Source organism: Dysidea avara, chromosome 4 (assembly GCF_963678975.1).
Source record: "Dysidea avara chromosome 4, odDysAvar1.4, whole genome shotgun sequence".
Lineage (NCBI taxonomy): Eukaryota > Metazoa > Porifera > Demospongiae > Dictyoceratida > Dysideidae > Dysidea > Dysidea avara.
Window position 1 is genome coordinate 8085922 of NC_089275.1, and position 12226 is coordinate 8098147.

The 12226-nt window shown below is 38.6% G+C and overlaps 1 protein-coding gene across 1 annotated transcript; it reads right to left on the reverse strand.

Annotated features, from left to right (window-relative positions):
• Positions 1 to 6317: 6317 nt before the first annotated feature.
• LOC136253508 (uncharacterized) lies at positions 6318 to 7136 on the reverse strand. The gene has a single exon (XM_066046179.1). It carries the CDS (start codon positions 7134 to 7136, stop codon positions 6318 to 6320), a length of 819 nt encoding a protein of 272 aa, XP_065902251.1.
• Positions 7137 to 12226: the final 5090 nt, after the last annotated feature.

The window sequence follows — 12226 nt, forward strand, 5'->3', positions numbered from 1 at the left end:
CACTATTGACAGACTGAGGGACATTATGCTTGAATTTTACACTTCTGTAATGGAGCAAATGAACATTATAAAATCTAAACCAGGCTGAAAGCACAGTCACTTTATACGCTTGATTCAGCTTGAATAGCTTTGTGGTAACTTACGGTGAATTATTTACTACCATAAAAAAGGAAATTATTTTGAACAGGCCACACTAATGGTGCTATTGGTGTAAGTAGACACGGTTTGGCAAGTTCTTGCTAAATGATTACACTATTCCTCAATTCTCATTGGCCAGTCAATAGGATTAACAGTCAACATTAGGATTCATCATGTTTGTAGGACAACTAATCTTTGAGTACCTGGACACACTACATAACAAAGACTTTTGACTAACAAGAACTTTTTTAGCCATTTACTGCTATCAGTACTAAATTGGTCTACAGCAAGCTTGATGCATGATAAGGATTCCTACCAGTAGTATCATTCACTATTGACAGACTGAGCTATTATTTCCTTGTTCAAAATTATTTCCTTTTCTATGGTAGTAAATAATTCACCGTGAGTACCACAAGAGTATAAAGTAACTGTGCTTTCAACCTGGTTTCTGGTTTAGATTTTATAATGTTTATTTGCTCCATTACAGAAGCGTAAAATTCATGTCCCTAGAGACATATACTTGAATTTTACACTTCTGTAATGGAGCAAATGAACTGGCCAATGAGAATTGAGGAGTAGTGTAATCATTTAACAAGAAACTCACCAGACCGTGTCTGCTTACACCAATAGCACCATTAGTGAGGCCTGTTCAAAATTATTTCCTTGTTCAAAATTATTTCCTTTTTTTTATGAGGGACATTATGCTTGAATTTTACACTTCTGTAATTTGAGCAAATGAACATTATAAAATCTAAACCAGAAACCAGGTTGAAAGCACAGTTACTTTATACTCTTGAATAGCTTTGTGGTAACTTACAGTGAATTAATTACTATCATAAAAAAAGGAAATAATTTTGAACAAGGAAATAATTTTGAACATGCCACACTAATGGTGCTATTGGTGTAAGCAGATACGGCCTGGTGAGTTTCTTGTTAAATGATTACACTATTCCTCAATTATCATTGGCCAGTCAATATATTTTGGCTGGATCGCACTACCAGACCCAAGAAAAAGTCAAACATTGTCGCTATAATGGTGCTTGTGCTATATGGGCCAGACTGGGCACAAGATTATGGAATATGCACCTCTTTACTAGTTACTAGCCAATTTTCAACTTGATGAATAGTCATCTACAGCAACAAAAACTATTTTACTAAATTGTAATTGCAATTGACTTTGTCCCATTTGTAATAGAATTTGTAGAATTAGAATTCATTACCTTGGCAGTTGAATTCAGCATGCTTGCGATAGAATTAGGTGCTATTACATGTGGATTCATCATGTTTGTAGGACAACTAAGTTTTGAGCACTTGGATACACTACATAACAAAGACTTTTGACTAACAAGAACATTTTTTAGCCATTTACTGCTATTATTACTAAATTTGTCTACAGCAAGCTTGATGCTTGATAAGGATTCCTACCAGTAGTGTCGTTCACTATTGACAGACTGAGGGACATTATGCTTGAATTTTACACTTCTGTAATGGAGCAAATGAACATTATATAATCTAAACCAGAAACCAGGCTGAAAGCACAGTTACTTTATACGCTTGAATAGCTTTGTGGTAACTTACAGTGAATTATTTACTACCATAAAAAAAGGAAATAATTTTGAACAAGGAAATAATTTTGAACAGGCCACACTAATGTTGCTATTGGCAGACACAGTCTGGTGAGTTTCTTGTTAAATGATTACACTATTCCTCAATTCTCATTGGCCAGTCAATATTTAGGCTGGATCGCCAAGATAAAGTCAATCATGGTCACTATTAAGTTCCCAACCTGGCCCATATAGCGCAAACACCATATTATGGTGCTTGCGCTATATGGGCCAGGTTGGGCACAAGATTAAAATTATGAAGCATGAGTTTGTAAGAGCTGCTGGTACACTTGTTACAAGCACATAACTAAGTGTTGTAGCAGTGTATGTAAGCTTATCAGTTATAGTTTGCATTTCCAAAGTATATAAAAACTCTCTTTAATGGTGATTTGTTAATTGTAGTGTTACAGCCAAATAAGCTAGCAATGGCATAATAAGACTATTCTACTATACAAGACAAACGTTGAGAGGATTGTAAGTTTGAAAACAGCCTCATAATACCTTCATGGCATCTTGGCAGTATTGGTTAAGTATAATCAAGCCCAAAAATGCCTACAGTACAACTTGAAACATTTTCAATAGGTTGCTACAAAATTAATATATATGTGACCTGCTGAGCAAAAACCCAGGCTTAATTGTTTGTTTTATGACTTTTTTGTTGTCTAGAGGGAAAAACCAATGGACTGTTAAAGTTTCAGCAGGCACTCGTTTAATTGATCATAATTATCTCTTGACTGCAGTGAGGGTACAGAGTTGGGACTTGTGCCTTTCTATTCACCATAAACTGGGACATTCATCAAGGTATAGTTTTCAACTTAAATGCACCCATGCTATCAAGCAAGACGGCTGTTCAAGCTTAAAAATGGCAACAATAAAGTTATGTTTTACTGTAATGTAAACAAACACACATAATTCATGTTTGCTCCATTGGGTACAGAAACGAAACAAAGATATTCCTACTCTCCATGAAGAGGCGAATCCACTGCTATATTAAATTGTTCAATTCAAGTCTTCAAGTCCTTCGCTGTTTATTAAAGCAATTAAAATGTTGCATAAAATTATTTATGTAGCACACTATTTTACCCAAAGTATAAACAGAATTATGCACACAAGTCAGGTTTTCGCTCAGCGGGTCACATATAAGTAGAAGGAAAAATTAGGAATTTTATATTGGAATAGGGATCAAAGAAAAAAAGTAGTGAAACACGGGAATAGCTAATTGAGCCGTGTGGTTTGCAGACTGAGTTTAGGGATTTAATGTCCACTAGTATATCTGCAGGTGTAGGCAACCTTCCTTGTTTCCCTACATTTTAACTACTGTATAGCGGGAAATTTTAAGGTTAAATTTTCGAAAAATGATGCTTGACAGCAAGTTTCGAAACTAGGCTTCAATGATTAGCTAGTAAGGATTTGTGAAGTCACTCAAAGCTGTAGCTAAGTGGTTGTGTTGATTACCTATTAGCTAACACTAATTAGCTAATACGCTATACTCATTTGGTCACCATTTGGTCACATTTGGTCATTAGGTCACGGGGTGGACAGCGGCAGTACAACATATTCAATGGAGACTGTTGTTCGAGGACACCATGTCTACAAAGAGATATGGACCAGTTTCATTGGCGAAGAACTGTCATGCCAAAGAGAAGATGGTAATGTACACGATATGTATGCTGTTGCAGTGATCAAAGAGTTACGTGGGCGAAATGCTGTTGTAGGTCATCTCCCTAGACAAATTTCAATGGTTTATCACTTGTTTTTGAGAAAAGGTAGCGTAATAGCTTCCCACGTTACTAATAGTTGCCAATATTCTGCTGATCTTCCTCAAGGTGGGTTGGAGGTTCCCTGTAAACTGATTTTTTCCACCAGAGATAAGTTGTTTGATAAAAGTGTGGCATTGCTACAAAAGGCACCCGGATTAGTCACCAATTCTACTCCAGCTGTGAATCCAGTTGCGATTTCTGGAGCCCCATTATCTTCGTCAGAATTCTTTGTTGGCTGCAGTGCACCCATTTCCCTTGTTGAAGAGGTAAATGAGGGACAAGAAGAGCTGAATCATGATCCCCTGTGGATGTGCATTGGAAAATGTGCATTACTAAATTCTGACAAAGAGTGTTGACTTACGGCCACTCGCTCAATGACAAGCATATAAATGCTGTTCATACTCTTTTAAAGAGACAGTTCAGCAATGCAGTTGGCCTACAATCCACTTTGTTACAATGTAAAGTATTTCCAGTAAAAATGACAATGGGATTGCAGATCGTTCATTACAATGGGTGTCACTGGGTTACTGTCTACAAGGAAGACAAGGACACCAACATAATAAAAGTATTTGATTCTGTATATACTTCTTTGGATCAGCTCAATGTTTCAACAGTGATCAAGAATATTTTCTGTTCCACAGACTCTAGACCATTAAAGGCATGTCCACACGAATTCGAATTAGGAACCGGATGCAAAACGAATTCAGGCAATGCATATTGAATCCAAATTGAATGTGTCCACATGCATTATCGCGTAATGAGCATTATTGAATTTACTAGTGTGATAAACGGATAATTAAACGGTTGAGAAAACACTCATTTGTGCCAACCAAGAGAACAGTGAGTTTACCGACAGACTGAAAGGAATAGCTCGTAGTAACGCTTATACTTTTGTTTATAATGTACCGGAAGGATTTCTACGAATAGAGTACGAAAAACTGCTGATGGTGCGTGATGGGTATGGAACTGTTGTTCTTTCAAACTCTAAGGGCTAGATATGATAATGAAACACTGCTTCAATACATCCCTGCACTTTTATCACACCGAGCGCTTCTGTATTTCTATCCTGTGTTGTTTACAAAGGTCACGCGCAAACGTGTCAAGCCCTCACGTGCTGCATTATTATGACGTAGCATCCCGATTCGCAGCCAATTCGTATTCAAACCACCTGTGGAGGTGGATTCGTGTAATCCACTTTCAATTCGAATCACCCTAATGCGCATTCCGTGTGGACGCGAATAATTCGAATCAATGCACATTCAATGCACATTATTTTTGTCGTGTGGACATGCCTTAAGGATAGAGCTTTTTAACCCACAAAGGCAAATAGCTAACTCCAATAATTGTGGTCTGTTTGCAATGGCAGTGGCTACAGCCATTTTAAATGGCCAGGATGCATGTATTTGGTGTTTAAGGAGGAAGAAATGAGGCTCCACCTTTGCGAATGTTTTGAAAAACAGTCTCTAACAATGTTTCCCTGTATGTAATTAGCATGTAATTAATTTGTATTCTGTGTGACACACTCATACTCATAATGCATTAATTATATACAGTAGCTAGCTACTTCAAATTATAATCATAGTTAAAAAAATGTAGCTGTATAATGTTAATGTACAGGTTTAAATTTAAAGTAAACCAGCTTTCCAGAAGCCATTTCTAGCTATTTCAGGGTGTGAATGTAAATAATCCTAAGTTAATTAACCAAATGGCTCTCAGAGGCTTCACCACAGAGAGGGAGAGATCGACAGCCTGCACTTTATTGCATTCATGAAGCTGTGAACAAACTTCACCTGCATACCAATAGTGAAATTGACCCCTTAGGAATTCTTTTACAGATTTATTGACACTGACATCCAGTGATTGTAGTCTATCGGTACAGTTAGCTGGCACTAAAGTGATAAGGATATTGTTGTCCTTTAGGACTTCAAGCACTGTGAGTAAAGGAATACGTAGAGTTATACCCTCCTGTGTTGTTGTGGCTATAAGAGAAACATTTCCTGAAGCAAGCAATATTTACACTGGATTTAAAATAGCTCAGATTTGTAGAAAAGTTTGTTTAATTACTGTGAAATCTGTTGGTCTAATGTCTGGGTGGGAAATCTAGATAAGTGTTTTGCAATAACTTCATCCTTTGGTGGTCACTCCATCACTGCAATGTTCTTAGGTATTGTGTCTGGCTTTTCATAATTCTGCATGTCCTGTTGTCTGTGAGTCCGTAAGTACAATGTATCTTGTAACATGTGAGTGAGGTGTGTGTAGTCTTTGTCTTCTAATATTGGCTTAGCTACCCATGTATTGCTACCCATGTATTCCTCCCCTTAGGAAATGCAATTTTATATCTGGCTTTGTCTGTAACACAAATACACAAATTACAATGATATCTAACAAATTTCAAAATACCTGATTTTGTAATTGCTTGTTTACGGTGTGTGTTATAGTTGTGGTCTAGAATAGCAAGTTTAACACAAGCTCGCATTCCATTATACCAAAAATGCTGCCACTTAGGACAGTATTTCAGCAGCAAGGAATGGAAGACTTCCAGCAAGCCGGTATGATGGAAACCAGTTAATTTTTTAATGTCCCGCAGCAGTGTATCCTGTAGTACTACCTTATGAAAAGCAATGTGTACAACACTTCCGGGTCACAGCCATTTCTTAGTGCACTCCTCTTCTGGAGACAGTGTTGGATGCACAAATTTTGGGAACAATGCATTAGGGTCATTGTCCCACTCGTGGACATTGGATATATGGTGTACAATAGATTTCCATTTCTCCATGAGTAGTTGTTCATCACCATTATATGTTTGCGCAGACCATCACAGGTGCAGGTTAGAAATAGGCTGGATCCATGGGAAGACCTGACCACAATGCTTTGTCTTGGCCTTCTTACCTAATTTCTTTGTGACACTTTTAGGCAAGTGCCACACATCATATTGAAGGTCAATATGGAGATAATCTGTTTTCATCAGGGATTTTACACCAGTGTGCCTGTCTGTAGCTATAGTAGAGATATTGACATATTGTACCATCAACTTATCAAGGCACTGTCGCAATCCTTCTTTTTCCATAGCTACTGAACTAGTAGTGTCAGTGCACTGCAGTAGACTGTAGTCTAGGATTAAGTCCGTGGCAGAGTCCATGAGGGTATACGTGCAATATTTAGCACTATAACCAGGACTGTCACAACAACCATCACCAGACAGGTGTAGCTGGCTCCCTCTTAAGTATTCAACTATGGCCTCCTGTTGCCTTGTGTAGGTGGTGTGCACAACAGGATACATATACTTATTCTGAAAATCATAATATCGCTTTTCACAAAACATTGCTAAATTTAACACATCTGCCAAATTAGCAATGCTTGTGAAGGTCAGACCACAGAGAAGTATAGTTGCAGCCAACAGCAGGTTACCAGCTGGGGTACGATTTACTGTTGGTTGTGACTGCCAGTGCAGTACGTGTCCATCAGGGCGCATACCTTCAACTACCAGCATTATACCTACAGTGGAAGTCTTCAACACTACCTCTAGACCACAACTATGGCACCGTTGAAACAAAGATAGCAGTTGAGACTCAAAAACTATGAATTTTCTGTCTCCAGCTACGCCATCCTCATTCTCCTGAATGGGGTCTCTCATACTGTCAACTCATCTTGCTCTTGTGCCCTAAAAAGTCAATAGTTGGCATACACGTAATAATGCAAGGAGTCTTACATTGCATCATAATCATCATCACCAAAACTAAAAGTGACCTGTGCAGGTGACACTGGTGGGATGGGGGAAGAAACACTCAAGAACATATCAGCTTGCATGCCAACATCCATTACTGGTACTGGCTCAGGGTATATATTGACAAACACTGGTTTTGTCTAAGATAAAACTGGCAAATCTGAAGTGTCAGATTTAATAGGATGATAAACACTAAGCATTAATTAGTTCTCACCACTCTTAACTTTCGTATTCTTTGTAGAGGGCTTTGGACTGCTCAAGCTGCTAGGACCAGGTAACAGCTCATCTATTATGGCATGATGTTTATTTGCTCTAGCCTCACTGAACTTCCTACACTTGGGAGGTGTGCAAAATGAAAACAGTGTTGGTACAGCATCATCGTTCAACTCTAGCTTCCTCCAGTTTAGGCTTCTTAACAAAGTCATCCTCCTTGTAATGGTGGCTACAAACATGAGCATTTGGGTCTTCGATAGGTAGATTCACCCATTTCAGTTTTTCAAGCCACTGCAAGAATATGCTCATTAACGTGGGCACTAACATTCATGAAAAATCTTACTTGTTTCAACAGGGCAGGCTCTAATAACAGTAAACAATGAAAGCTAGTACCCTTAGGAGCACAGCGCTGGCTGTTGTTGCAGTCTTTGGCGATGTAGTAGAGAACCATTCTGCACGAAACATTAATGTACTAATCAATCCAGTGCGATCCAATGGGATTACTGTTATGGGAAATTCTTTGCATTCAGATCCAGTGACGTCAAAGCCACAAATATCATGGTGACCGAAAGGTGGTGTGTCACCCAACTTTCACGTTTAATAATGTAGGAACAGCATGAGATGATAACTAATAATCATGTGATCATACATGGTACACTAATACATTCATGTGGTGCTCATACTTATACCTACTGTTACAAGTGTGTGCAAGTGCAAGTATTCTATATACAGTATATAGTTCATTTTCCTACATCTCCCTCCCCGGCATTGGTGTGGAGGGGTACACACAATGTTATGGCCAACTGGGGTACTCAATCAGATGTACAGGTGTTCTGTGGGGTCATTTTGAGCGACGCTGCTGATGTGGGGGTTGAACAGATGTCTCCTGGGAGGGGCATGTATAGCTGGTTGACTTGGTAGATTTGTGGGTAGGTTCTGCTGACTTGGTGCTTTGGGAACACAGGAAGCAGATCTATGCCGCAAGAAACGTCTGTTCCGTACTAGGACCTGTCCACTCTGTGTTCTAATGTGATACTTTCTGTAAGGTCCAATGGCAACAACTTTGCCGTAGATGTCCCAATGTTTAGTCTGCTGGTTTTGCATTGCAACTGTGGATACAACTTCAATATCTGTGAGTGGGTGTGCATGGGTGTTATAGAACTTCTCTGATTGATGTAAGGTGTCGCTTGCCTGCTGATCTGTCTCCTGTGAAGAGTGCTGCCACTTTGGTGAGAAGGAGCAACGGTGTGCTAGTAGGACGTTCACTGTGCCCTCCATGCCTCAAAATCAGCACCGCAATCTACTTGGATGTCGAGCTTGGGTAAATCCGACTGTCTGAAGACGTATGGCATCTCCGGGATTCTACTAGCCTAGAGGGCAAAGTACAACAGAGATAATGTCAGCGAATCGGTGTGTAACCTTGATGTGTGCCTCAACCGGCACTGGGAATCACTTAGTGGGTTCAGATAAATGTCTTTCCAATGTAGGTTACAGTGTTACTGCTCGCAGCACCATGTAGGAACAGCACAAGGTGATAACTAATAATCACATGATCATACGTGGTACACTAATACATTCATGCAGTGCTCATACCTACTGTTACAAGTGTGTGCAAGTGCAAGTATTCTATATACAGTGTATAGTTCAGTTTCTTACAAATAACTTACGAAGGAGAAATTTTCTACGATTTTAAGTATTACATATATATGGATTATAGATTATATTATAAACTAATTTATCATAATAGCATTGTATTTTAATTTCCACTTCAGTTCCCCTTTAACAGTGGGAAGAGATCTTCTTGTGGTTCCTTTGTAAATGTTTTGTGGTTCTTTTGTAAATGATTTGTGGTGGCAAAAAATGGCCATACATGGTGACACTTAAAACTGCAGTAATTTGTCTCTTATCATCTTTGCCTGCAATTGCAACTCTTTTGCTTCCATCTGCCTCCATGGTACAGTTACTAACAGGAATGTAATGGATTCCATAATGGTCCCAACTTATAACCAAGTAATCTGGAATCTCCTCAAGCTCCATGATTGCCTTCACGTCATAGACAAATTGTGTCTTGTTTTCTTCAAAATTTACATTTGATATTTTTCCTTTGTTGTGGCTTTACTTTTTACAAAGTTCATCTGTATCAACAGAGACTTTGCCCAGTACTTGGTAATCAGAATGGGACCACCATTTTTGCCAGTATAGATTGCTATCCTTGTTACGGACAATACCTTCTGCTGTAGCCATCACTAGTAGCCATCACTATAGCTGTGTTTATCAACACACCATTCATTCACAACTGCCGCCGAGAAGGCAAGAACATCTCCACATGTTTGTCCAGTTCTTTACCCAAAACTACATTTTTGAAAATTAAACCTTTCGAAAATTTCCCACTATACGGTATTCCCTTGTTTCACTACTTTTTTTCTTTGATCCCTAATCCAATGTAAAATTCCTAATTTTTTTCTTCTTGTTTGTTTACTTTTTGTAGCATAATTATGACAAATGAACCAACATTAAAAAAAGGAATGCCATAAATGTAATTTTGCATCAGAACATGCACCCCAACAATCAATTACGGAAAGGGAGGTGACCATTACGCTTTATTTTCAGCTATTCTCCGCCCTTTACACAGCACTTTACACAGTACAAACAAAGAATAGTACAAGAAGCTTCTCTGCAATTAATCCAGTCGCTATGGAAATATGGGCGATAAGCATAATACAGCCACAGGAAAGCCTCATCACGCTATCACGAATCAACACCTTGTGTTGTCAGCGAAAAGAACTGGAATACAAAGGAGGACAAAAGCAAGTCCATGGTATGTGTATTGTATGCACTCTGGTTGATGAAAAGGCATACCTCAGGGTCTAGCAGTGAAGAAATCAGACCTATAGGTTTTATTGTCAAGTTATGCTTGGCTGGAGGCATCAGTTTGTCAGTCAACATTTAAATTTTGTTAATTAGAAAAACTTTAAAATAGCTACCATAGAAACGTTTTGGAAGAGTTTGGGGTTGGTCTGTAGGCATTTTTGACCTTGACCGTGCCTAACCAATGCTGCCAAGCTGTCACAAAGGGATATTGAGGCTGGTTTTAGGGTGTATTTTTTGGCTGGAAAAGCCCAGTTCTTCATGATCCCTAATATACAGTACACTATATTTTCAGTGAAATTTCTACTGACTGTCTGACTGATGCCTTTAGACAAGCATAACTTGATAATGGATAAGGCTATGGGTTTGATTTTTTTCATTATTTGATGTCGCTTCAGCCTGACAGATGCCTTTTGGCATACCTCAGTATGTACAATGCATGCTTCATGGACCTACCTATGTCCTCTTTTGTCCCATTTGTCATGCTTGATCATGAGTAGCAAGCTAATCTCGCATGGTGCCAGTCTTCCATTTCAGCATAGGGCTGAGATTTTTCAGCAAGGGCACTTATAATCTAATTGATATGCCCCTGCACTGAAATATAGGTCTGGCCATACCAGACTATCTTGCTTCTCAAATTTGCTCTACGAGTATAAATTATCATCAACTTGTTGATCGCTAAGCTAACCATCACTTCCCTGCAGCATTATTATACACCAGGGTAAGTGCTGTCAGTATAATGGCTTGACAAACAATGCGTAGCAAACATAATCATTAAGACAGTTTTTGCATATTCCAATGTTTGTATTCAGTGGACTGCAGGTTCTCAAAGGGCCCTCATGTAGTGATCCCAGCCAGACATGAGAATCGATGTGTACTCATGATGACATCAAGCAAAGGTGTATCAACAAGAGCAGGACCATTGTCAAGAGCATAATAGATGGATGACAATTCCAAGATCCTTAAGAACCATGTCTGAGGAACAAACAATTGGAAACTCCAGTGATGGGTGATCAACCTGAGCATATATACTTGTGTAGAGCGATGGTTCTGTGGTACGAGACATGATGAGGGAGCAGTCCAGAACTTATGGATTAAAGGACAGTAAGACCACGGTATATTACCATCAACTGTAGCATCATCAGAAACAAGGAAACCCTCGAAGTGTATAGTACTGTCCATATTATATCCTTGGCTGATTGTCTTAGAACATTTTCACACATTCATCACCATGCAGCTAACTGAACACTCTATTTCGCAGAAAGGAAGTGGTTCAATGCAGAACTAGATGGTATCAGATATTCTCCTTTCCTATATTATAAACTGTTGATCAGCTGCTTCAATTTGTGATCATACTTACCTACATTGAAATACTTCGCTACGGCAACTAAAGCTATACCTTGTCATTGTGTGGTTTACTCAACTACAACACTATAGTTCTCTTTGGTTTATTAACTACTCAAAGCCCATTTACTTATATACTGTGGTATATATCTAGTTAACATTTATTTCCAATTTAATAATTAAGGTTATGTTCTTGATTACAAACATTTGAGTATAACACGTGGATGTAAGTAGCCACACATATATTAAGGGTGTTAGTGTGTGAGAGTATCATATCTACTGCATCTGATCATTTGACAGTTGCACGATGAGAATTGTACAATGCATGCTTGCCACGTACTGCAGAAACAGAGAGTGAGTTAAATGTTGACTTCTGGGTTGGTTTGGTCACACCACTGCTATGTTTATTAGTTGCTGTGTTATCATGAAATTTTATTTATTTATAGTCGTGAGAACAAGCATGGTGATGGTATGGAGACACAGACTGCTGAGGTTATTATCTAGCATTACTATTGTATATGTGATGCTTGATGCATTATTCAGAAAAATGCTAAAATTGAGTTGAAAAATAATGA